This window comes from Podarcis tiliguerta, assembly GCF_965153285.1.
Source record: "Podarcis tiliguerta genome assembly, chromosome: 5".
Lineage (NCBI taxonomy): Eukaryota > Metazoa > Chordata > Lepidosauria > Squamata > Lacertidae > Podarcis > Podarcis tiliguerta.
In genome coordinates, this window is record NC_139538.1 from 33,901,288 (window position 1) to 33,928,353 (window position 27,066).

Here is a 27,066-nt window from a genome sequence, read left to right on the forward strand (position 1 = left end):
TAAAACTTAAAATGTCTTAAGAGTTCTCTTAAAACCCAACACTGATAGTCTGCCAGTCTGCCTCTCATTGCACTGCATTGTGATATAATGTGTTGTGTTTGTACCCGATCCTAGCATGAAAGCTCAGTGTGAGTTAATAGCAAAATCCAAAACATATACATCATTGTTTTCAGAATTTAAACATGCATACTAAGTGCAGGATAGCAAGATCAACATACTCCCAGTAGAAATACCCAATGCCAACCCAACATTTTTAAAATCAACAACCACACCTTAAACGATTTCAAACTTCTCCCTTACCTGTTACATATGGAGGGAAGATCCCACCCAAGTTACTTCATATTCCTCTTCTTGGCCTGAGAAGAAGAGTTTGGTACCAGAGGGATAAGGCTTCATATGAGCTTCAGAACTCGTTGGACCAAACTGTTGATTTGGAGTTGTCTACCTGCCTGACAGGCCATTAAGCATAGCACAAGGCCATACACCATTCTGAACATGGCCACCATAGCTCCTGATGCCCTTCTACAGCAGATTCCCATATGAGGAGAGCATGAGAAAGGACCACAACAGATTTGAGCTGGTGTTCAGCTGCTTTTGGGGTAATCCTAGTCCTGATTGGTCAAATACAGGCATGCCCAACTTTGAAGAGACTGTGATCTACTCCCACTATTAAAAAAATGGCAGTGATCTACCAAAGTGATCTACCAAAGTTGTTGAGCTTTTTTGAGGGAGCCACAGTTGTTGAGTTTGAGGGGGGACAGGATCCCACGATTGGGTGCAATCGACCAAGGACCCACCACTATCGGCCAGTAAATCGCGATTGACCTGTTGGACATCCCTGATCTAATATTTTTGCCTGGTTTGTTCGCTGTCTCTGCCATTTGTCGAAAATGCTAATTTCCCCCATAACATTATATTTCAAAAACATCTGTGCATTTCACGTATTAGTCTTGTAATTTTCAGCCATACACAAATCTTCTAAGTGTTTTTCAAATGGAACCTGAATCTGAAAAAAACATTGAACAGTTTGATCTCAGTCGGTAGAGCATGAGACTTTTAATCTCAGGGTTGTGGGTTGGAGCCCCATATTGGGCAAAAGATTCTTGCACTGCAGGGGGTTGGACTGGATGAGCCTTATGATCCCTCCCAGCTATACAATTCAATAATTCTGCTTATAGGGTCAGTGCCTACTCTCTCCCCAGACTCCTTAACCCTTATCAGCAAAAATAATTAGACACAGAAATTATCAACTACCGTATTTTTCTGTGTATAAGACTAGGTTTCTTTCCTAAAAAATAATGTCAAAAATTAGGGGGTATCTTATGCACAGGGCCATCTCCCCCCATTTTCTTAAATCTGAGTCCCCAGAATTGGGGGGGGGGGGCGTCTTATACATGGGGGGCATCTTATAGGCGGAAAAATACGGTAGTTCCTTATTCTGTCCATACAGGTTTGCTATGCATGATTATTATTTTTAAAACCATATTTTTTATTAAAGATTTCTTGGCTTACCAAAGTATGTGCAATGTCTCTTTTTTCAAGTTACATTTTTCTACAGATCAGTTTCATTTTTTGAGACATTAGTGTTAGGAAGAAAAGGGGGAAAGAGGTGGGTGGGGTCGGGTGGCAATGCTTCTATTCTACTTAATGCATGTGTGGGGTTTTGTGTCATCGTCGCTTGTGTAGGTTCTCTTTCCCATTCGCTTGTGTCCCTTTGGTGGTGAGAGAGGTTGGGGTTGGCCTAGGGTGTGGTTGTCTGTTTGTGATTGGCTGTGGGTGAACTTTGTTTTCATGTGTGAGTGGGCTGGGTGGGTGTTTTCGAATCAGGTTAGCCATCTTGATTCGTGTGCTGTTGGCGGATTCTTGCCGTTGTCTCGCTGGGCTGTATATGTGATACAGGGGAGCTGCTATGCATAATTATGAACAGACTAGCAACAAAGAAGGGTTTCTGTTTTATTTTATATATTTTTGCACCTTTGGTATGGTAAAGACTTGATTTGAGCAGAGGGAGAATTTGGCAAGTAGCTCTGAGGGTCCTTCTGGATTAGCATTATTTGGAAGCTGAGTATTTTCCTTCTCCTAGGCTGAAACACATACACACAGATTTATTTATTTAAAAAGTGAGTGGACAAGCAGCAGCAGAGCTATCCCACACACCAAGGCTAATTGCCCTCTCTGTTATGCACAGATGCAATATTGTGCTAAAAGGAGACTTAAGGGAGTATCATGAAAAGGCGGAGAATGCAGCTGTGACTTTCCTTGGCTGGCTTTATGGAAAGGCTTTTGGTTACATGTGTGTGCCTCTATTTGGGCGGGGGGGGGGAGCACACACATACAGAGACAGTGAATTTTGCTTTTATTTTCTCTATCCAATCAAAAACAGTACTACATTGTTCTTATCCTCTCCCCTCCCCGCCCCCCATAGAACCAGAGTGAATTTTCCAAAATATAGTTCAGAGTTTGGGGAAAGGATTGATCTAAATAATCGCTTAGGATCTCTTCCCCACCCCCCAAATTCGTTTACTCTAGAAAAAAAATACGTTTTATTGCATAAATTCCTCTGATATTGTAAGCCTCTTTGAGGCTGGTTTCCCAAGGAAAAAGTGAACACAAATAAACTGTGACAATGGTGAGGAAGAAACCATTTTTTCCCATTAATAATATTCAAATTTCAATGTGTGGGTTTTTCACAACAAATCTTGAACCCTACAGATACATTTTGTACTGCAGTAATAAACTGCTAATCCTCACCTATGACCTCTGTAAAGCTGTTGACCTTCTGACTAACACTGCAAGCTAAGGAGGAATGATAAACAACTGAGACAGTATAATTAAGACAAAACCAGGATTCATCATGTGGGAGAATGACATTAACATAAACCATCCCATGGTAACAAGAGCTATTTGAAAATCCAGTAGCATCACTTAGAAGTACAGCAGGCAATTAGTTTTAATTAAGTTCAAATTCTGACACATGGTTTTAAAATCCTTCTTTTTCAGTGCCCCCATAAACAAAAAACAAAAAATAGATCATTTTGTTCTGCCAACCAAAAAACAATGACACAGTTCTTGCCACAACTCTTAAACTGCCTCTGTAAACAACAACCCACAAAAATAATTTGAATGTGTGAATTTGTTTGAATGCAGCAGACATTACACTAGCATAAATATTCCCTCAAACAAAATTACAAGCCAAACCTGTCTCATTTCATCTTTGGAAACATACACAGACGAGGTATTTTTTGGGTGGACGGGGGGGGGGGGAATCACTCTTGCAAAAATGTGCACTTCAAAGAACTATCTCAGACTGTATAGAACAGTAATCATTTATGCATTTAAAGCGAGGGACTTTAGCTTGGTGGTAGAGAGCGTGCTTCCTGATTCAACCCTAATATCTGTGGGTAGGGTAGCAAAAGTCTTCAACAAGTGTTGGATATATGTTTTCTTTTCTCCTTGAATGCACCGGAAGAAGTGGAAGACCTGCCTTGTATTTCTTTGCAGAGAATCTGCCATACAGAAGCTCCTGGATCAAAAAGACAATTGCCGCTGAGTATAGCCATCTATAGGGACATGGGTGGCACTGTGGGTTAAACCACAGAGCCTAGGACTTGCTGATTAGAAGGTCGCGGTTCGAATCTCTGCGACGGGGTGAGCTCCCATTGCTCGGTCCCTGCTCCTGCCCACCTAGCAGTTCAAAAGCATGTCAAAGTGCAAGTAGATAAATAGGTACCGCTCCAGTGGGAAGGTAAACGGCGTTTCCGTGCACTGCTCTGGTTCACCAGAAGCAGCTTAGTCATGCTGGCCACATGACCTGGAAGCTGTCTGCGGACAAACGCTGGCTCCCTCGGCCTATAGAGCGAGATGAGCACGCAACCCCAGAGTCGTCCGCGAATCGACCTAACGGTCAGGGGTCCCTTTACATTTACTTTTATAACCATCTATATTTCAGCTTTCGTCTTCTTCTTCTTCTTCTTCTTCTTCTTCTTCGATCACCTGTAGCCGAGTAAGATTGTCTTCCATAAACACGGTTTTAAGAATGAGTCCATTAGTGACTGTGGAGGTCAATTCTGGACCCGCACGTCCTTCCACAGTGGAGACATTGGTTCCCGGGTGGGAGTTGACCATGGTGTGCATTTGCCAAGCGTGCCTTCCTCCTAGCACGTTTCTCCCTCGCGTCCTGAGTTCGAGTGTCTTCAAAGCCCATGACACCTTTGGTAAAGGCTGGTCTCCAACTGAAGCACTCACAGGTCAGTGTTTCCCAATTGTTGGTGTTTATACTACATTTTTTTTAGATTTGCCTTGAGACAGTCTTTAAACCTGTTTTGTTGACCACCAGCATCACGCTTTCCATTTTTAAGTTCGGAACAGAGTAGTTGCTTTGGAAGACGATCATCAGGCACCCGCACAACATGACCAGTCCAACGAAGTTGATGTTGAAGAATCATTGCTTCAACACTGGTGATCTTTGCTTCTTCCAGTACACTGATATTAGTTTGCCTGTCTTCAGCTTTGTCTCTCACCAACACTAGCTATTCATTTTAGAGCTAGTTGATATGGAGGAATTGGCAGGGGAAGCTAGTCACAGCCCACAGATAAGACATCATCACCTGCTAATCTTTGGAGATCAAGTTACTGTTAAGGGCAAAGGCAAGAGCTAGTGGGGGGGGGGGGAATAACACCAAGAGTGACTTCCCACATGCTGTTTTGGGCTTTACAGTTATCAAAGTTTCCCCTGACTTTCCACTACTAAAGAAAATAGTGATGGAGCAAAGAGCCCAATTCTGTCCCATTTCAGTCTTACTGGCCATGAGTCAGAGGTCAATTCCATTCCTTTATGAGTGAATGGCTGGGGGGGGGGGAGGAGGAGGAAGAGAAGCATGAAAAATCCACGTTCAAATTGCACACACTTTTGAAGTGTTTATCAACACATTCATCCATAAAATACACATTATGTGCACACCTTTTCTGTAAAATATGCTCATTGATGTGCATGTTCTGCCCACCAGAACTACACTGAAAAATCCATAGAGGTATACAATCTGATTGAGAGTTGGGTTCTGTTCTGCCAGCAGGTTCAAAAGTGTTGGATTGGGTTGATCTGCTGTGAAAAGTGGACCAAATTAATTCCTCCCCCACCTATATCTGAAAACAGCATCTATGAAGAAGCATACCATATCTATTTTTGATAGTATGCCTTCCTGCACTTAGGTTTTCACTGGTGCTAAATGTGTGTGTGTGCTTAAAAAAAACAAAACATTTGCTTATGTGTCTCTCTGTATGTGGCAAGGAACACATCAAACAACCAAATAGAATGTTGAATGTTACTTTTACAATACAGTCTTATGCATATTTACTCAGAAATAAGTCCTAATGTGTTGCATGGTACTTACTTCCAGGAAACTGTTCTTAGACTGTGTAGACATACATTTAAAGCACTTGACTTCTCCCAAAGAATCCTGGGAATTCTTGTTTCTTTAAGGATGCCTGAAATTGTAGCTCTGTGAGGGGTAAACCATTGTTCTCAGAATTATTTGGGAGGAATACTTTAAATGTATTGTGCATACTGTGTACACAGCCTCAGTCTGGCAAAACAATTTTAAATACAGTTGATATTCAGAAAATTTTAGAGACGTTAGATAGACAATATTCAAGTTTCGTGTAAGAAATGGCTAGCCAATTCATCACAAAGACATTCCCATATTTAATGGGAAATCTTCCAGGGATTTATTTAATATTTAAGATGACTGACCAATTTCCATTCAACAGCTTGAAGATGCTTATTTAATATTGGAAAAGATTAATGGGAAGTCTGGAAATGATGACAAGCTGAGAGAAAAGGCAGCTTCCAAAACCAGCACTCTTTACACCTCTTGGTACTGCATTTCACTTAATACAAACTAATGGGCAGTTGGGGAAAACTCTTGAAGTGATTCAAGAACCAGGTGAGACATTTGGTGGAGGCCCTTAGCCAGATGCTTCATTAACATTCTTCCAGGCTCAGCTGAAGAAAGGAGCTCAGTACGCAAAAAGTAGAAGAATGTATCAGTCGGAGAAGAGAGAGTGTGTGTAAACCAGGGTTTCCCAAGCTTGGATCTCCAGCTGTTTTTGAACTACAACTCCCATCATCCCTATCTAACAGGACCAGCAGTCAGAGGTGATGGGAATTGTAGTCCAAAAACAGCTGGAGATCCAAGTTTGGGAAACCCTGGAGGAGATTGATATGTGCCAGTTGCAGGGAAAGAAAGAAGTAGAGAAGCCACTTGAGTCATGAAGAAAGATGTTGTCCTGCATATGTTATCAACTGGCTTTTTCTTCCATGTTACTAAAGGGACAGTGTCCTTCACCTGTCAAGGGAAAGTTAAAGTTGTTCAGTAGAATCCCTGATTTTGACCTTGTGTGGAAATGAATGAGGTTTCAACCCCAACAATGAGTTTCAAAGCTTCACTGCGGAAGAGCCTGAAAACTAGTTACATATAAACATTACTAAATTATGAAATAACAAAGCAACACATGTAGCAGACAGTGTGGTCCATTCCTTTAAGTCACTTAACATAGTCTGGAACTTCTCTCTCTCTCTCTCTCTCTCTCTCTCTCTCTCTCTCTCTCTTTTATGCTGGGAGCTCCTTCTCCCAACATGCTGAGCTGGTGAACTCTCTGCTGGGTTCCCACAACACAGAGATGTGGATTTCTCAGGTATCAGCTTCCTGCTGATGATAGCTGCTTGGGTTTACTGTATTAGCTATAGTAAAAGCTTCTGTTTCATGTAAACTTCTTTTTACAAGAATTTTATATACAGCGCATTCAAACACAGCATTTTATGTATATTAAATTTTAATATAGTCAGCAAGCTTAGGGGTGGACAACATTGGCCACCCCCAGCTCTGTTCTCCAACTGAGCTGACCATATCACCAAAAAAGAGGAAACACATTACAAAAATTAAAGTCAAAACAGGAAACCGATTTGCATAAAACTTGCATGGGCTACACATGTAGGTTCAAATAATTTCTATAATTTAAATAGCAACGCACTGCTTCTCACAAGCTGGCTTGTGTTGACTTCAAGGTTCCTCCTCTTATTTCTCCAGTTTTGCCAACTCTTCCTTTTTAGGGTTCTTTATCTTTAAATCAGGTTGTAAAGCGGGAAATATGGCTCCCCAAAGAGGAAGGACCAGGCCTGGGTTAGAGACAGGTCAGAACTTTATTACTTCCTACATAGGCAATAGGGTAGCCTGGTGAAAAAGAGAACAGGTCTCCTGCACCTTTAACAGTGGTGCTGAAGAAGTCATTTTAGCAGGTTTAGCTTGTCACCTAATGATCAGGGACTTCTGTGTTAACTCAGTTGCAGGTGCCCGCATGGGAAACGACTGAAGAAAGCAGATTGCAGGAACTATGATAGCAGGCTGGCCTCTATCTCCAAAGACCTCTCCCTGATGCCAAGCGTCTTAGACAGTTATTATTATACTGCATTACCAGGTATGTTTTTAAAATATTGTTATTACAATTGCTACTTATTTATATTAGTTGTTTTTTCATAAAGGTGAATTTACTGTGCTCTTCTAAAAGTTCAAGGGTTTTTCCCCCCAATCTGAAAATATAGGGTAGAATTCAAAGTTGCACTGTTGCAAACATTGTCTGCACAAACATATCGGCTTTCTAGGCAGAATGGTTCCCCTCCCACCATGTGCTGCTCTAGAGATTCTCCTGTCCCGACAAACCTTTTTTTGGGTGGGTGGGGGGGGGGCTCTGTGTGGGGTTTCTTCAGGCATGTCATGTTAGGTGAATCATGTCCATACTGGGTCATTTGCTGTGAGAGAGAGAAAAATTAAGCCAACTCCATCCGTATTAACCAGGGACGAGCCCAAAATCCACAGCAAAGGTGCAAACCAACAAAAAACAGAACTGCAGGGGTGGGGAGAGAGGAAAGAAGAACCAACACTTGGAATAGGCCATTTTCTGTAGCCCAGATGTGGACCACAGATGAGCAGTCTTCAATATGCTTTCCTGGTTGCCTTGTTAGTAGCCAGCCAGCAACAAGTCAATTGATGGAAGGCCAAGGCTAGGCTATGAACAGATCTCAGAACCAAGGCGTGGCAGCTGCACCACCCCTTAGCTTCCTCCATCTGCTGCCTCCCCACACTTTCTCCTTCCTCTTCCTCTCTCTTCATTCTCCTTCTCTTCTCCTCCTTCCCCCTGCATCAGCTCTGGGATTTTCCTGGTCCCAGAGCACCTTTGGGCAGTTGGCCGGGTGCTCTCGCTCCTGGCTTGATTTGGGTTGCGGGGGGGGGTGTAGGTGTGTGTGTCAGTGGTTCCCCCAGCTGATGCCCCAGGTGCCCCCAGTTCCCCCTCAGCAGTGGCAGCGGCAGTCTCAGCAGCCTGGAGCCAGCCTGGTAGTGCAGTTGGCTCTGGCTGGCTTCAGGAGCTGCTCGCTGCTGTGGTGCCCACCATTTTGCCTCGCCGGACGTCCCCATATGATGTGTCTTGTGCCGTTGAACCAATCACGCAACATTCTTTCCCTACTAATAAATCTACAACACTCAAAATATAAATCCAGGGACATTAAATGAAATCCAGGGACGGCTTTTGTCTGGGGACAAATTTGTAAATCCGAAGACTGTCCCCGGGAAATGGGGATGTCTGGTAACCATATGCTACACACTCTATTCTATTGAAAGTGTTGCAAATGAGTATGAATTGCCTCCTGTTTAAGATAGCAAGTGGCTGTGGATTTTGGTCATTTCAGGGAGTGGATGGTTGCACATCAGATGGAGGGGGCAAGCCTGAAAACAGTGCAGCTGCTGAGATTGCTGGAAATGTTAATTGGAGGTTGCGAGCATCACTGGTGAATTGTGATATATTAATGGACTTGGAGAAAACACTGTAGATGTAGCAAATGAATAAACTTCAAAGGTGATTATCAAGCCAGTAGCAGGAGGAATGGATGAGGTATATGTACCTTGCTAGGAACACTTTAGCCTCTGTTGTGAATATTGGGGTTGTTGAATCCAAACAAACTAGTTGACAGAGCTATAATTTCTGCCTGCAATAGATCTAAACTGGATTTTTGTCTTTTAGAAGCCACAGCATATGGGATGGGCTTTCTGGCGCATGAGGCATTTTGGCTACATTGTGGTACTCATGCACAGACCTACTGCACTAGTGCACTTCAGGCACTTTTAGAGACAATCAATGAAGATGATGCACAGCCCATTCCAAATTAAAACTGTGGATTTTTCTGTTTCCTGGTAAAAGCAAAAATGTTCCAGTTTCCCGTTCCGACAAAAATGCAAAAAAAAGCTCTAGCCCTTCAAGTATACACTGCCAACATTTCAAATTGACTGCAGTGTGAGAAATCAATTTCCAGACCAATGCAATTTAAAACTGTATTTACCTTCAGAGATGGTGATAGCATAGCAAGGTACTTGGGCATGTTCCAGAGGCTAACCCTTTGCATGCTGTTTTGTCAGAAACTCTGGCTTTCAGGTGCCTGAAATGCATAATGATGTTGATGTGACAAATATGTGTCTCCAGTCAAGTATGCCTTAAAGCAGAAGTGGCCTGGATTTTGTTTTAAACTCCTTATAATATTGTGGTGTGTTTTTTTAATTATTGTAACCAGCCCTGGGACCTTAAGCAACTTGCATCGGCAAGCATTGCTAATGGTTAGGCGGATTGGAGTTGTAATCTGACCACATCTCCACCCCTATGTTATAGGAACACAGACTGGCCAGCTAAGATGTGTAGACATGCCTGCTTTTTGTATGGCAGACATGTGTTTGTGGACATATAGTGAATGAAGCAACGCAAGAAGCAAAGGCTCACTAAATTAAATAAGAGAACCGGCCATTGACTATTAACGATAACTGAATGGTGTTTCTAGAATAAAGTACCCTTTAAAGCAAGTCATTATTCATTAAGTGAATTATTCAGCAGACCCATGCATCCTGCTAGCTCTCCTCTGACAGAATTCCAATTGAAATTAGTACACACTGTCTGAATAAAGTATGTAGGAATGGGAAGTATTCCCAATGAAGTTACTGTGTACATGTTGCAAATAAGAGCTATAGTTTGGCTTGTACTCAGTGTAATTGAGCCAAACTGGGAGTTACAGGCAGCATATGCTTAACATTTCCACCCTTTTAAAGGTTGTGATCAGTGGTCAATGAGTGGAGAATGCCCCCCTTATACTTTCCATAATTACTACTACTACTACTACTACTACTACTCTGGTTACATACACTTCAGGTTACAGACTCCGCTAACCCAGAAATAATACCTCGGATTAAGAACTTTGCTTCAGGATGAGAACAGAAATCGTGCTCTGGCAGTGCGGTGGCAGCAGGAAGCCCCATTTGCTAAAGTGGTGCTTCAGGTTAAGAATGGACCTCCGAAACAAATTAAGTACTTAACGCGAGGTAGCACTGTATCTCAGATTCAACTACTTCTAGCTGTTTTTCTCTTTAGGGTAGAAATCACATGCAACTCTCCCTTGGGGGAGAGGATGACTTTGAATGGGCAAATGGCAAAGAAAGGGTCAGAAAAAAAGAGGTTGACCCCCCCTCTCTTTGTTATTGATGTATTTGTTGCATCTTCTGTGACCAGGCTATAATAGAAAACATAGTAAAACATAATTTTAAAAAAGAAAAGAATCTCAATTTCCCCTGCTTTATAATCTGGATTATAACCCACTGAGGTTTGTTTTCTTTCTTTCTTTCTTTCTTTCTTTCTTTCTTTCTTTCTTTCTTTCTTATATTACTATGCATCTATTTGTAATGGATAGTTTGCTCCATCCTATTTGTCCTAATTCAGAATTGGCTCTACTTCCCCCACCCCCTGCTCAGTCCCTGTTCCTCTCTTGCCCTGCAGTTCATAGATGACCCATGAGGGTCATCTAGTCCAATTCCCTGCAAGCTGGCGTGGTGTGATCACTGCTTGTTATGTTAAATGTCACAATAATTCTTTATACTCCCCGGTTCACCTTTTGTATTCCCTATAGTGTTTCAGTGGCCTGATTTGCACATAACTCTAAGCCATGGCTGATACTAACCATGGTTAAAGCTGAGGCATCTGGCAGATGATCACTTAAACCTTTAGCCTGCAAACAAAAAACAACTGTTTCAAGAACATGACTATGTCAAACAATCACCAACACTTGGTTGTTAATCCTAGGTTTACAGATATCTCCCTGCTGTGAATACAAACACAACCTTGGCCCACCCTGTCTGTCAGCATCAGCTGCAGGAATAAAGATCTTCACTCTTGCCAAAGTGTGGATCGATCCCAGATTCTGTGCAAATATTGGGATTTTGAATTCAAAAGTTTTCAACCCATCAATACATTCACAGTTGTTAGACTTATTGGTGCAACAATAACAAATAGATCCCAGATGTTGTCAGGTTTGTATTTGATCAGTGGATTTTGGAGTTTAAGAATTAGCACTGGAAGTCCCAATTCCACATTTTGGAAAGTGAGCAGCATAAATAAAAGCAGCTGAAAAGCTGATTTAAAAAGGAGAAGCAGTTGGGCATATGCTGGGGTGTGGACAGACTGACCTTCCATTTGACACCCTGAAACCGGAGGGGTGTGGCAGAGGGGCATCGCTTTGCTGCCAAGGCACAAGTACCTTAAAAATAAAACCAATAGTGCTCTGAATCCAATATTCATCTGCTTGTTTTTCTAGCATAGCTGTTTTCATGAAAGCAAAGAACTAAAGTACTTTCTTCCCTACCCAGATTTTGTTTTAGCTGACTAAAATGAGTAAAAAGAAGACTAAAATTTTAATGTAAGCATGGTACTTAAATAGTACTTCCATATATATATATATTACTGCTAGTCTTTAAAGAAAAAATGCAGATACTTTTGATTGCAGTTATGGGAATTTTCAAAGGTAAAATTGGCTGCAGGTGGACACTTCATTGCTGTTTGAGGTCCGAACATATTGAATCTTAAACGTTTTAAAAATCAGATCTAATGACAGATGAAATTGACAAAGCCAGGTGTCTTTTCTTTTCTTCTTTTTTTAAGACCACAAGTATGCAGGACTCCATAAAACCTAGTCTCTGTTGTACTGTTGCTTTGGTTTCTTCAAAAGAGCTATTTCAACAAATGTAGAAAACCACCTAATGCTGCAGAGAGCTACATTTCTGGTTTTCCGTTCTCTCTGTTTGCTAAGTTCCTTTCCGTCTTTCTACCCTCACCCATGAACGCCACTGCTTTCTTGTAGCCAGCTGACACTAAAAATCCTAGGCCATTATTGTGCTTGAGGAAGGCCTGTCTTGTGAAATCCCACATGGAGGGGGGCAACCAGCAGAGGGCCCTTCTTGGTGCATGCTGAACATGGCACACACCCATTTCTAACCCACCAACCCACTGCATTTTCAAAATATAAAATCTCAAAATCTTTTCATATCACTTGTACAAATACCTCTATTGATGACAGGCAGCCAGTAGATGAAACTCAATGCAAGGCTTGTTAACGTCTCATTGTACTTAAATTACGCTGCCCTGTTATGCCCCATACAATATTGTCATACAATGCAATACAAATTAAGTATTAGAAGAAGCAATAAAAATGCCATTAAAAGTCAACACAAACATTTAATAGGATGGATGTGCCAACTCCCGTTTTCAACCACAAACTGGTGGGCCACACCCCAGGTCTACAATCTCTGTCATTAGATATAGACTGGTTCTATGTACTAACTTGTTTTCTTCTCATTTTCAGATAATATTTTCAAATGCCTATTTATTAAAGTTTTATAGAGGGCTACAAAGTTCAAACAATAACTAGAAAAAATAGGGTGCCAAGTAGAAGGCAGCGTTCCTTCTCCTTTAACAGTTGGAAGAGGGGTTTTTTCAACAGGTGTGGCTCACCTCACAAGCTACACCTGTTGAAAAAATCCCCTATTCTTGTTTATATTCCAAAAATGTGTGTAGACTGTATATATTCTAAAAATATTGGTGACATGCCTTTTTTTATTACTTGTCTGTTTAGCCCTAGATACATTTTACAACCTGTTTTACACTTGAGCAGCTAATCCAATTATGTTTGCAAAACTCCTCCTGCATTCCAGCACAAGATCGTTATAAACTGCAGACTTGGGATGGAACTGCCCCACTCCCTGTTTCTTGTCTCTCTCTCCCCCCCCCCCCACCTTTCTGTTTTACATCCTACCAGATGTTAGAAGCTGGATCAGTATCTTGGAGCATTTTCATTTGTCTTAGTAAGGGCATCACCTTATTCTGGATTTTGGAGCTCTTCCTCCTCACCACCCACTAAACTGACTAGCATGACAGCCTATGCCAGGTTTCCTCAACCGCAGCCCTCCAGATGTTTTGAGACTACAATTCCCATCATCCCTGACCACTGGTCCTGCTAGCTAGGGATCACAGGAGTTATAGGCCAAAATCAATTGGAGAGCTGAGGTTGAGGAAGCCTGGCCTATGCTATTAGAGATGCAGGAGTTCTGTCTTCCCCTTCCACCTGGCTATTCTAATAACTAACAGAAGAAGAAATTACCAAGTACCAAAAATACATATCATGTAGCACTTTTAGGTTAAAATCCTATATGTGTACCAGGGAGTAGTTTGCGGTGAACTCTATGGGACTTACTGCTGAGTACATACCCTCCAACATTTCTCCAATGAAAATAGGGACGTCTCATTCCATAATGATAACTTTATTATTTATACCCCACACATCTTACTAGGTTTCCCCAACCACTCTGGGCAGCTTCCAACATACATAAAAACATAATAAAACATTAAACATTTTTTTTTTAAAAAAAAGTTCCCTATGCAGGACAGCTTCTCTAAATCAGGGACGTCCATGGAAAACAGGGACGCTTGGAGGGTCTGTGAGTAGTCATGCCCAGGACTGCACCATTAAAGCCACTTTCAGTGCCCTCTCTAGATAATCGTATATGGCATCCCTTTTAAAGTATGATTAGCAGCTCTGAGCTTATTGAGGGCCACATTTAAATAACAGTTAACTACTCTTTTTTTTGCAAAATGTTAAGAATGTAAAGCCAGCTGAATCATGAAGGCTTAATAAAAATGCAGATAACTTACTTGGCCACTGTAAATACTTGACTGGTGGTGTTAATGACTATAAATAGGAGTCACTCAATCATGTGCTTTATTGGTGTATCATTTTAGGCGCAGGACTGTGTTTTATAACTAGAGGCTTATAGACAACCTCACACTACAACCGGTACAGAAATAGATTTCATGGCCAGCAGGACTTAATTATGATGTTTCACTTGGTGGGAACTGACAATAAATGCACTACAAGGTTTACATGACTGAGAGGAACTGACATTACTAATATTCCTTTGCTACTACAGGTGGTAGTTATTTCTTGGAGACAATGGATTTTTTAATATATATATATATAAAAGCAGTCATCTTACACTGTTGATGTTTTGCCAGGAAATTGATTGGCCTGTGTGTTTCGAGAAGCTGAAGGCATCTAATGGGCAGATGTATCAACACGGCCCAAGAAAGGGTGGTCATGTATCTTACTTGAGAGTGGGCAGCCCTGTATTTGAAGGAACCCTCTCCTTGAGCCTTCGCCAGATGTTCTGCAATACACCATTTATCACCTCTACCCACTAAATATTATCCAGAGGGAGGTGTTTCTTGTGCCAGGGCTCCTTCGTAATAGCAGCGGTGCATGTCCTTCCCTCCCCACTTTGCTGCTCTTGTTGCCACAGGAAGTGGAACCGGCCATCCTTTTGCGTCCTTCACACTGTGGCAGCCACCACAAAACAGTGGTGGGTAATATTTGGCAACATGGTTCTCCATTTTGTGGGTTAGAATCATAGAATCATAGAGTTGGAAGAGACCACAAGGGCCATCGAGTCCAACCCCCTGCCAAGCAGGGGGTTGGGGGAGGTAAACTATCCTGGGATTTTGATTTGATGAAAGGTGGAGGAATTTTGGCCCTTACCAACTGTTTCTGGTGTGAGGGCAAAAATTCTTCCACTGATGGCAAATACCCTGGTGCTAAGCATCAGTAAACATTACTGGGATGAGAGACAGATCAGATAAGGCTGTTTCTACAGGAGTTTGCCGTGTGCACTGGACTTATGATATGAGCTATTTTGCTTGTCTTTCTGTTTCTTCTCTCATATATCTTTCCAGAAGCCTCTCACAGCTCCAACACCAGCAGTAGCATGGCTTCATACAGAGACTTAGTGTTTGCTTATTTTTCACCTCTCAAGAGTTTGAACCAAGAAATAGCAGCCGAGCCCTTTGAACATTGGAATTACCTAGCCAATAGTTTTATTATGAAATCCCAGAACATGCTCACTACGTGGCCTTCTCATGTCCAGGGCAAGAAGAGAGACAGTCAAGCCTATTCTCTGCTTATCAGTACTGCTTCCCTGAGGCACATTTGCATTTATACAAAGAGTTTTCAATCACAGCTGAGTTTACATAGGCAAGCTGGGGAGCATAGAATTTCCAGACAGAGATAGAATTGTTCAAAAATCAGAACATCACCACGGCTTATAAAGCTGTGTTCCCATAGCCCCGCAGCAGCATGCTGAAATTAGGGCATGCAATGGATTCTCTGAGTCTGGAGGTGAAAATTGACCTGGTCATGCATCATTTCCAGGGTGGCTCTACAGTTGGGTGGAGTGAGTTGGCTGCTTCAGGTGGCAAATGCTGGGAGGAGTGGTGAGTTATCAGAAACAGAGCTGTGTGCTTTATTCAAGCTGTCCCATGACACCTAAATGAGCTTGGTGTCCTTGAAGAATGCTATCCCATCACCAGTGGTGGAGCATATGCCTGCACTGCCCAGGATGGGTGCACTCCTAAAGGGAGCGGGGGTGCAGAGGGAGCTGCGCGCACCCACTCATTTCGCTTCCTTCCTCTCCCCTTCCCCCTCCATTATTTACTCGCCTGCCTCCTTCCCGTCCTCTTCCCTGCTGTCAAGTGTGCATGCAGGAGCCAGGCCCTGTGACCAGGACTGGGGCCTTCCTAAGTTTGTTCTAAAGAGGTTAGGCCGATTGGTAACTCACAGCACCTGGTGGCAACAGCTGGGAAGGGATATATGGTCAGCATTTCCCTTCAGCTCTTTGCCACAGCAACACGTTCCCTGCCTTGCTGCGTTTGGTTCCTTGACTTCTTGCTCCTTGGACCCCTGCCTTCGTGATTCCTTGCTCCTCTGACCCTCTGACCCTCAGACTCTTGGCTTCCCGACACCTGGCTTTTGGACTCCCGTTCCTGCTCCCACCCCGCCATCTTGCCCCCGGTCCCGACGTCCCCAACCGGGATTTCAATCGCCCATGAACCGGACCGTGACACCTGCCTGCCTGCCTGCGAGTGTCCTGGGAGGCTTGCCGCCAGCGGCACACCACTGGGACGCTCACAGGCAAGCAAGCAGGGGAGAGGAGGGCAGGTGAGTAAATAACGGAGAGGGAAGGGGAGAGGAAGGAAGCAGGATTGGTGGGTGCGCACAATGCCCGCCGGGGGTGCCAGTGCTGCCCGCAGGGGGTGCACGGCATGCCCGGTGTGGGAGGAGTGCCGCTGCAAAGATCCACATGGGGGGGGATTTTGTCACCCCCTAGAGATGGCACCTGGGGTCGGCTGCTCTCCCCGCCCCCACCTTCGTCATCCAGTTCCCATCACCAGCATTAAAGTAACATTAATAGGCAATAGTCTGGCATTTTGTATGTGGAATGGGAGGGGGTGCCATTCTTCCTTTCACCTCGGGCAGTGAAATGCATTGGGTTGGCCCTGCTTGTCTCCCCCTGACTGGTCACAACCAATAGTTTATAGGCGGGTCCCTTCCAATTCTACAATTCTATGATTCTCTGCTACATTCTTGTTTACATTCTAAAAAAAAATGTGTACATTGTATTCTAAAAATATAGATGAGATGCCCCCCCCCTTTAATACCTTTTTTGTCCGTTTAGCCCTAGATACATTTTACAACCTGTTTTACACTTCAGCAGCTAATCCAATTATGTTTGCAATGCTCCTCCTGCATTCCAGCACAAGATCGTTATAAACTACAGACTTGGGACGGAACTGCCCTACTCCCCGCTTCTTGTTTAGTTCTCCCCCCCACACACACCTTTTTGTTTTACACCCTACCAGGTGTTAGAAGCTGGATCAGTATTCTGGAGCTTTTTCGTTGGTCTTAGTAAGGGCATCACCTTATTCTGGATTTTGAAGCTCTTCTTCCACCCACTAAATTGACTAGCATGACAGCCTGTGCTTTTTGTTTATTATCTGTAGACCATGGCATGGTTAAGTTCAAGAAAGACCATGGAACTTGCTCTTTCTTAGGACTATTTCTGGTTCTGAACTATTCTAGCATAATTTCACCAGGGTCAGATGCTGTGCTGGCTGGGGCTGATGGGAATTGTAGTCCAAAGACATCTGAGGGGCACCAGGTTGGTGATAGCTGCTTCATTGTTAAAAAGCAGCAGTTGCTATTCAGCTTTTGCTACTTTCTGGTACTGAAAATAATGACAGGAGCTGAGCCCTGCTTCAAATTAAGCTCTGCATATGATTGGTGTAAACTGATGTTTTTTTCTTCCTCCATCCCACCCCCTGCCCGTGGCAGAGCTCCCAAGTCTTAATAGATGCACTATGGCAGAAATTCAACATGTGAAGCTTTTTTCATCACCACTTCAGCTCAGGAAAAGATACACCTGTTGAATTACGCCTCTTGAGCAGCTGTTAAAAGGCACATGATCTTTGCTAAAAATAAAAAGGTGGCAACCCTAATGGTGTGTTTGGGTGCCTGCATAAGGCAGCAATATTACGCCTGCTGGTGTGGGGGTAAATTCCAGAGAACACAGTGAGTCATATTTCTGAGTAAGCATGGAATTGTAGGATTTTTCAGAGTTAGAAGGGACCTTGTCTAGCTCCCTGCTCAGCGCATGAATCTTGCAACATGGAAGATGCAGCTACTACTTATGATTAGAGTTAGCATGCCTCTGAATACCAATAACTGGAGAACAATGGGGAGGGGAGAAACTTTTGCTCTCATGTCCTGTTGTGGGCTTCCCATAGGCATCTGCTTATCACCAAGGGAAACGCGATTCTGGATTAAATAGGGCGTTGGTCTGATCTAGCTGCCCTGTCAGTTATTCTGTTCGGAAGTGCAGTTGCATGGAAGCATTTGCTTTCTTCAGCGATGTCTCCCTGAAGAACGTGTCTCGTGGACACGGACTTAATAATCTAGGACTGCCAGGTTTCTTTTCATTCTTTCTTGCTTTCTTTGACAACAGCTTTCCCTACATATATTGACATCACTGGAGCTTTTCCAGGCACGGAGAGAAAGGATCTCTTTTGCAAATCAAGCTGCTGTTACAACCCACAGAAGCCGGTGTGACACCCAAGCCGTTTCAAATCCGAAGACGGCACACGTGCATAAACTTGACGCAACCTCCCACGGCGTGATTTAGGTCTTTTCTTCGGAAAGTCACGCATGTGCACGTAACTGGGTCGCACTTTTCAAAAATCGGATCCCCGCAGTATATAATCTGATGCTGGGACTTCCGTTCACGGGCTACGGCTCACAGCTAGTGCCAAGCAAAGACTGTCCCGCAGTCCTTGGAAAAGTTCCCTGGCACCCAACTATATAAACCTCTCTCCCCCCCCCCCCCGCACCCCACCCCCTGCGTTACAGCAGAGAGTCGTTTCTCGGCGACTTTGCACGCACGGGATCTTGCTGCGTCAGTGTGCGGCTTTAAAGGAGATTTCTTCAAGGTTTCCCCCCCCCTCTCCCTCCTTAAAGTGGGGATTATTTATTTATTTAAAGGAGCCTAATTATAGCAACAAGCCAATGAGCGAGATCTGCCTCTCCCCCTTTTCACAGACATACCCTACTGTGCGAGGAGGGCTGGGCCGCCAGGACCACGACCACCTCCCGCCAGACGCGTTCATTGGAGGTAGAGCCGCTTGGAGGACGAAGAGGAGGAGGAGGAGGGCACGTTTCGAACGTTAGCGTTTTCCCCGGGCTGGACCGCCTTTGCGAGCGTTCCACGGTTCGAACGCCGAGTGGGGAAAGGAAAGGGAAACCCCCACGCTCGCAGGCTCTCAACGTTCGGAGGCTGGAACGTTGCCGCTCTCCGCGTTCGGCAGGCAGCGTGCAGCGCACCGTCTCCAGCGGGGCTCCTTCCTTTTAAATCTCACTCCACCGCCCAGCCGCCTTCCTCAACTCGCAACTTTGCCCAGTGCAACTTTGCTCATAGCTTGCTCGGCGGCGGCGGCGGTGCCACCCATTTCCACCCGATTCCTTTTCTCCCCACCCCGCGCGCGTCCACCCAGTGTTGGTTCTGATTGACTTTTTCTGGGGACGTGCTGGGCGTCCCTGGCTTATCTCCGTCCCTGGTGGGGAATGTGGAAATGGCCGGTGACAGGAGCCCTGGGGTCTTCTTGTGCCGGCGACGCTTCGGGCTACTGCTGCTGGCGGCGGCCGGACTGTGCGGCGGGGTCTCCGGAATCAAGAATCCCAGCTGCCACGAAGTGAGGACGGCGTTTCAGATCCGCCAGATCGGCCCCCTCAAGCTGGTGCCCGATGTTCCCACAGCCGGTCAGTACCCACACATGCACCCCCTTCTCTCCCCCTTTAGACCAGCGGTCTCCCAAGGCTTCCCCGTGGGGGTGGGGGTTGTGACGCGTTTAACCCCGGTTCCTTGCTCTCTTAGGGCACCTGGGAATGGTTAGAAGAGCCGCCTTTTGACAGAGCAAGGCGGCTCGGGAAGAGGTGCTAGAGCGGGTGGGGGAAGCCGAGGGAGTTGAAATGGACGCGGCGGCAGCTGAAGGAGCGGTCAATGGGCAGAATAGCCCCCGGGGCTGCCCCGAGCGTCTGCTGCAACTTGGTTTGCTGAGGCTGAGCTGTTGCTCGGACCCAACGCTTAGAGAGAGGAGGTCGTAGCAATTCGCTCGAAATTCTTCTTATTCCCTCCACTTTGACCCTGGAGGTTGTGGGTGGTGGGGACTGGGGGCTCTTGGTGACCCGTCTGTTAGGACGCACACCCTTCTAACACAATCCTCGTACTGATAAGAACATGAGGGCAAGCAGGTGGGCAGAGGTGGCTGGCTGATTGCTGGTGGGAGGGGCAGGGTTGAGAGCAGAGAGATAGAGGCTGAGAGAGTGAGAGTGCAGGTGTCTGTCCCCAAGAACCTTGGGAACTGTAGTTTGTGTGGGTGTTGGGAATTATAGTACAGTGGGGGGGGGGTCAGCTACAGTTCCCGTTATTTTTGGATGGGTGGGTGGGATGTGCTATAAATGTAAGGTATGCACACAACCCAGGTGTAAAGGTAAAGGACCTCTGACAGTTAAGTCCAGTCGCGAACAGGGTTGCGGTGCTCAACTCGCTTTGCTGGCTGTCCACAGACAGTTTTCCCGGGTCATGTCACCAGCATGACTAAGCCACTTCTGGCGAAACCAGAGCATCACTCGGAAACGCTGTTTACCTTCCTGCTGGAGTGGTATCTATTTATCTACTTGCACTTGACATGCTTTCGAACTGCTAGGTTGGCAGGAGCAGGGACCGAGCAACGGAAGCTCACTCTGTCGCAGGGATTTAAACCGCCGACCTTCTGATCAGCAAGCCCTAGGCTCAGGGGTTTAGACCACAGCACCACCTGTACAAGAGAGTAAAAGCAGGGAATTTGTGCAAGGTGCCTCATTTTTTGCTTGTTTACTTCTGGGTGCTTGTGTGCAGCGGTGGGGTTTGGGTACAGCAAGTTGAGTCCTCACTGCTGTGCTACCAAGTGGAGGCAGTGACTCACTCACTTACTCAGGATGACCCTGCGAGGCTCAATACTTCCCACCCTGTTGCCCAAGGAGAGAGCGAGTTCTAAGTTAAGACTCCAAGGGAGACAGCAGGCTGGTGAAAAGAAGTAGTGCATTGCTGCTCTTTGCAACCATCATTTGCCCTGTCTTGTCCATCACGCTGCTCCTGCATGGTTGGATGAGGCCAGCAATGGCTTCAAGAACTAATTGCCACCTGCCTCCCTCTCTCTGGAAGTCTCTTACCTGCACCCTTGTTAGTGGCAGCCTGCTAGGGAAGGTTGTGCACTGGTGAGTGGACAGGAGAACCAGGCAGATGTTTCTTGCATGAGGACCCAACTTCTCGCTTGCTCACCTATACTCTGTCTGGTGCTGTGGCAGGTGGGCGGGGGTTAGGCCTGCCTGTGCCACCTTAGAGGGTGACCCAGTGGGCGTGAGGCTTTTCATAGAATTGGAAGGAGCCCAAAGGGCCATTTAACCCAACTCCCCAGCAATGTATCAGTCCAGCCCTACCCTGAGAAGTGAGTGGAGACAGTAGCTGCTCCTGCAAGGCCTACACCTCCCCACCATGGATCATGGAAGAGAGAGGGTAAGTGGGCCAAGGCTGGGCCCAGTGCCACTTCTTCTGGCTCACCTGCATTTCCTGACCGGGGTGGCAGAGCTTCCAAAGTGAGTTGGTGAGTGAATGCTCCTTGCAGCCACCACTCACTTTTGTCCGCTTTGGCGTAGAGGCAGAGGAGTGACATTTCCATGGCACCACTTTCCTTTGAAGTCTGAGTGTGATGGGATGGTTTGTGTGGCACAGAGCGGACCCTGCCAAATCTTTTGGGGGCTGCTAGCTTTCAGACCATCTGTGGCTCTGTACCATGGGCCGCTGCCCCAAATGTTCAGGTCGTCAAAGCCTTCATTGATGCTTCATTTGAGATTCCTGCATCACAGGCGGTTGGACTAGATGACCCTCGGGTCCCTTCCAGCTCTACAATTCCATGAACGCTGCCTGTTCAGAGCAGCACCCTGGAAATGCTGGCTTGCTGTTGTATTGAGTTCTAAATGTACAACAACACAGGGCTTCCCTGTATTTGGCCCTATGGGAATGTAGGCAAGGATTAGGCAGGAAACCCCCAACCCCCTTAGCTGCTGTGTTGTATAAGGCTACCGGGGAGCACAATTTGGCTAAAATGTGTGTATTGGGTGGAGGATGTTGTAGGACATGCTGTGTTGTAGGGCATGCTGATTTCATTAAAGCCCGCTCCCCCCCACTTCCCTCCAATAATTTGAGTATTGTCCAGAACTCACAGAAATGAAAAATAGTCTTCCTGTAAATCAGGTTAATGGAAGGGAGGGTGACTCAAGCCAGAGGCACAATAGCAGCCTAACTGAATATGTACCCCGTCTTTCTGCTCCCTGTTCTGTATTTCATAGGAACTTAATATAGCTCCTATTGTAGCCAAGCACTGTGCTGGTCAGTCTCTGTGCCCAGAGCCAGGTTGTTAGCAAATCTCTTCACCAGGCATAGAAAAATAAATCTATTGCAGCAGCAAATTAGATTGCCGGGATCATTTGGTCCAAGAAGAGAGAGAATATCTCTCCTAACAGGCAGTTTAGAAACTGCAGATGCAAAAGATCTCTAGGTGCAAGCCTACCAAGTTCTTGGAGCTACGCCAAGAAAGAATTTAACCCAGACCACTTTGTTGCAAGACTCATGCAAAGTGGAAAAATTTTTATAGCATCAGTTTTAGTTCGGTCACAGGTGGACCACAATAAAGCACATTTTGCAGGGAAGTCAAAAGGAAACTTTTCTTGTAATTAAAAGTAGCAGCTCTGCCTTTCACTACAGTAATTGTCTGTACATATATCAAACACAGCTTTTGCTGAAATTGATACTGCGTCATGTACTATTCATTAGTGTATTATTCCCTCTCTTCTTAAATTTATTTTATGGGAGTGGAATCTGAAGACAGGAATAGCCTTCCCCATTCCACCCCACAGTTTCTTATATGAAATAACTTTTTAATAATTCAATTAACAGTGACCCCTGGGGAAGTTTTGCTTCCCTCCCCTTGCCCCCTTCATTTAGCAGGTGTTGCTTTCTTCAGCAGAGACTGGACAATATGTTGTACTTTATTCCACCAATGCAAAGGGGTAGTCAACTTACTGTAGGATTGCTCTGTTACTGGACGGGAAATAGGTGATGGTAGTTTTGGGGTCACTGTCCCATAAATATGGTGCAGAAAGCATGAACTGGACTAGATGCAGCCCAATGCAGAAGCAAGGGGGATGGAGATAGCTTCTAAACATGTGTGCATGGCACACTCACTCTCACACATGCATACACAGTCCCTCACAGAATGGTGGGACATCGTTTCCAGAGTGAGAGAGTAGGACTGCACGGTAAAGTGATCTATGCCACCCGAATTCCATTGTTTTAAATTAAGCATTCTCCCAGGTGAGTGAGTATAGGATTGCAGCCCTACTGTCATATCCTTTTTGTTTTGTAGGACTGCATAAGCCCTTCATGCTCGAGTACTGCTGTGCAGTGCTCAAAATCTTTTAAATGGTCTGATAGTGACTAGAGGGAAAGGGAATGCTCTTCACTGAGATGACACAGGTACTAGCCAATAGGTACCTGTGACACTCTTGCAACCAACTTTTTATGCTGTGCACACTAGTGGGGTCATGGAAGGCTGCCTTTTCTCAAAATGTTATTGTCCGAATGCTCATAAGATGTGTTCTCCACCCCACCCAAATTGCTCTAGTTCAGGAAGTCATTAAGGTGTTCATGATTAAAATACTCATTTTGCCTCATCTACTCAGAAGCATCTGTTACTTGCTATTGTCTTCGGCTGGATATATTAACTTGAGCAGACCATTTGTCTTCTGTGGCAACTTCTTACCTAAGAGCCTTGAAATTTAGTGACAATTAGAGATTTGTTCTGATGGAATTGTAGAAACATTTCTGCCTTCTCAAGCATGTTGAGGGGGAGGCAACCAAAGCAAAGGGGCAAATTTGCAATCTGTTACGGTTAATGTTATGTGTGCTGAGACTCTTATTCTGATCAGCGCCTGTACACCTGTGCCTTGGATAATGTCAACCAACACACTGTGGTGCAGTAATGAGACTTCTGCTTTGGGTTTCAGGGGGCTGATGTTCTGATATCCAGTATCAAGTTTGCTTGCTGGACTTGTGCAAAGCATTATCTCTGAGTCTAACCCTCATGCCAAATTATACAGGTAATCAATGACTAGATTTCTCCACATTTCAAGTTTTTAAATTTAAAGCAGTCACGGAGGCTTCAAGTTGGATTGAAGTACAGTGGTACCTTGGGTTACATACGCTTCAGGTGGCATACGCTTCAGGTTACAGACTCCACTAACCCAGAAATAGTACTTCGGGTTAAGAACTTTGCTTCAGGATGAGAACAGAAATGGCGCAGCAGTGCTGTGGCAGCAGCAGCGGGAGGCCCCATTAGCTAAAGTGGTGCTTCAGGTTAAGAACAGTTTCAGGTTAAGAACAGACCTCCAGAATGAATTAACCTGAGGTACCACTGTATTTGTGTTTAGGGAGTGGTGGTGGGCAGGGCATTGTTTTACGCTTTCCTTCCTTGCAGTATTCCTGAACAAAATTTGACCCTCCCTGGCTGCTATTTAACCCATGGATGGTGGGGAAATAAAGGTACCTGTAGCCCTGCATGAGGACTGAAGGTAAATGGTACAGGGAGCAAAGGGTTAAGCTAGGGGTTGGCAAATTTTTTTTGCCACTGTCCCTCAGACCTTGTGGCGGGCTGGAGAAGCAGCACCGGGGGGCTGGAAGAAGAGGCGAGGGGGGCAAGTAGTCCTCCTCCCCAGCCCCAGCCGCTGCACTTACCTTCCCTGGGGCTGCTGCTGCTGCCACCACCACTGCTGCTGCTGCTTCTCGTGGGTAGGCAGAGCGAGTTTGTCTGCTCTGCTCTCTGGCCCACAGGAGCACCAGGGCAGCGGTGGTGGCGGAGGGAAGATGAGTGGCGTGAAAGGGCTGGCTCCGGAGAGGGGCTGCTTAAAATGGCACTCAGCCAGCTCAGCTCAGCCCAGCCCCCTTCCTCCTCTAGGCAGGGCGAGGAGAAGCTAGGAGGAGGGAGGGAGGAGGTGCCGCCGCGATGTGTGTGAGGGAGAGGGGGAAATGGAATGGCACAGGGGGGAAATGGCGCAGCACAAACAAACAGAATACCCACACCGATCCATGGACAGTCTGCGGGCTGGATCCTGAAGGCCATTGGGCCTGATCCGGCCCTTAGTTTGCTGATCCCTGGGTTAAGCCTTCCTCCTCTAGCACTACTGCATAGAACCCTATGGCTACTTCAAAGTTTATTTTTTTAAAAAAAGACATTGCAAGATCCAGTTGTGTTTCCCGTGTAATTTTGGTCTTTTCCTTTAAAAGGCTGAAATAGTGCTTTGTGCTCCTTGGAGAGAATAAGATACATTAAGCGCAGTGCTGGAAACATGAGGTGGACATATTGAGGGAAGTGCTAATGCATATCCTTGACCTCTCATTCTGCCTCCATCTCTCCAGTAAATACAAAAATTGTGGCTTTGTACATCCTTTTTCCTTTTGTTGATCTTGTTGGACAAGATGCCACTGAGAGCCCCACAAACCAATTAATGTTATAGTCCTTTTTGTTCCCTAATGCAACCTCTTTCATTGTGTTATATTGGTCTTCTATCTGCATGTTGTTTGTTTTGTGCTTGCCTATGTTGAACAACAAGTGTCACCACCCAAAGTCTTTTTTTTTTTTTTACTAAAAGTTTTATTTACACATTTCAAGTTTATACATTTCATTAATTTTACAATCAATTTAACATTTCAAAGTTTGACTTCCTTTCCCCTCTTTTTGTGGTTCCCTCAATTTTTTAAAAAATATCTTCGGAATATCCCAATTCATTAATTTAGTCATTTCATTATGTACTTTAAATATATACTCTTATGAAACTGCAGGTTATTACAATAATCCTGCCAGTATTTTTATCTGTTTGCAATTTATCTGTATATATTCAATAAGCCATTTCCATTCTTTTATAAAAAGTTTGTTATCTTGATTTCTTATTCTTCTGGTAAGTTTCGCTGTTTCTGCATATGCCATACGTTTTTGTATCCATTCTTCCTTTGCTGGGACTTCTGCTTCTTTCCACCCAAAGTTTTGGCATTGTTGTTTTCTTTTTTTCTTTCATAAAATGTATATACTGCTTGATTGTAAAAAAAAAAAAAAACACACATCTCAAAACAGTTTACAAAAATATAGCACAATAAAATGAAGAGGAATATTACAACCCTACCTTAAAACATACAAAATATAAAATACTAAAACAGATTAAAATTATCCCAAATTTCTAAGCATCTGGGTAGGCTCATCTAAACAATAATGCTTTAAATAATGCGCTAAAAAGAGTAATGCGAAAGTGCCGGCTTGAGCTCAAAAGGCAGTGAGTTCCAAAGTGTAGGTACTGCCACACTAAATGACCAGTTTCTTTCAGATGCAGAATGAATATTATGCAGTAACTAAATTAGCACCAATTCTGCCCATCAAAGCAGTCAAGTGAGCACATGGTGGGGTAAAGTGATCTCGTGAACTGGTCCCCAGTTGCAAATAGTAACACCTTGAACCTGGCAGAGTGGCAAATTGACAACCAGGGCAGACCTCTAAGCACAGGTGTTATATGCTGACAAGGCCTCACACCTGTCAGCAATCATGCTGCAGCATTCCGCACTAACTGCAGCTTCCGGATCAAGTGCAAAGGAAGCCCCACATAGAGTTCATTGCAGTAATCCAGTCTTAAAGTACCGTATTTTTCGCTCTATAGGACGCACTTTTTCCCCTCCAAAAATGAAGGGGAAATGTGTGTGTGCATCCTATGGAGCAAATGCAGGGGGGAGGCAGGCAGGAAAAGCCCCCAAAAGCTGCACACAAGCTCCGCGCGGCTCTTGCGGGCTTTTCCTCAGGAGGCACAAGGGACTGACGTGGCCAGTCAGTCCCTTCTCCCTCCTCATAGAAAAGCCCGTAGGAGCCGCTCACTCCTTAAAGGGTGTGCGGCTCCTGTGGGCTTTTGCCGGGGGGGGGGGGTGTTATTGCCATAGCCCCGCGACCCTCTCCCGGCTGGAGAGGTGACACGCGGCTATGGCAGCAGCCTCTCCGCTCCCACTGCTCCCCGACCTGCTCTTTGGGGCTGGCAGTGGGCTTCCCCCCGCCAGCCCCAAAGAGCAGATCAAAAGGAACCTGAAGCCTGGAGAGTGAGAGGGGTCGGTGCGCACCAACCCCTCTCGCTCTCCAGGCTTCCAA

General features: G+C 45.1%; 1 protein-coding gene across 2 annotated transcripts in view; it reads left to right on the forward strand.

Moving 5' to 3' along the window:
* The first annotated feature begins 17,889 nt into the window (after positions 1 to 17,889).
* LOC310678611 (glypican-5-like) overlaps positions 17,890 to 27,066 on the forward strand; it is a 390,679-nt gene continuing 381,502 nt past the window's right edge. For both annotated transcript variants that reach the window (XM_083442762.1, XM_083442763.1), the window contains exon 1: positions 17,890 to 19,552. In XM_083442762.1, coding sequence (XP_083298888.1) covers positions 19,366 to 19,552 — 187 coding nt within the window. In that variant the 5' untranslated portion in view covers positions 17,890 to 19,365. The remainder of the gene's footprint in view (positions 19,553 to 27,066) is intronic.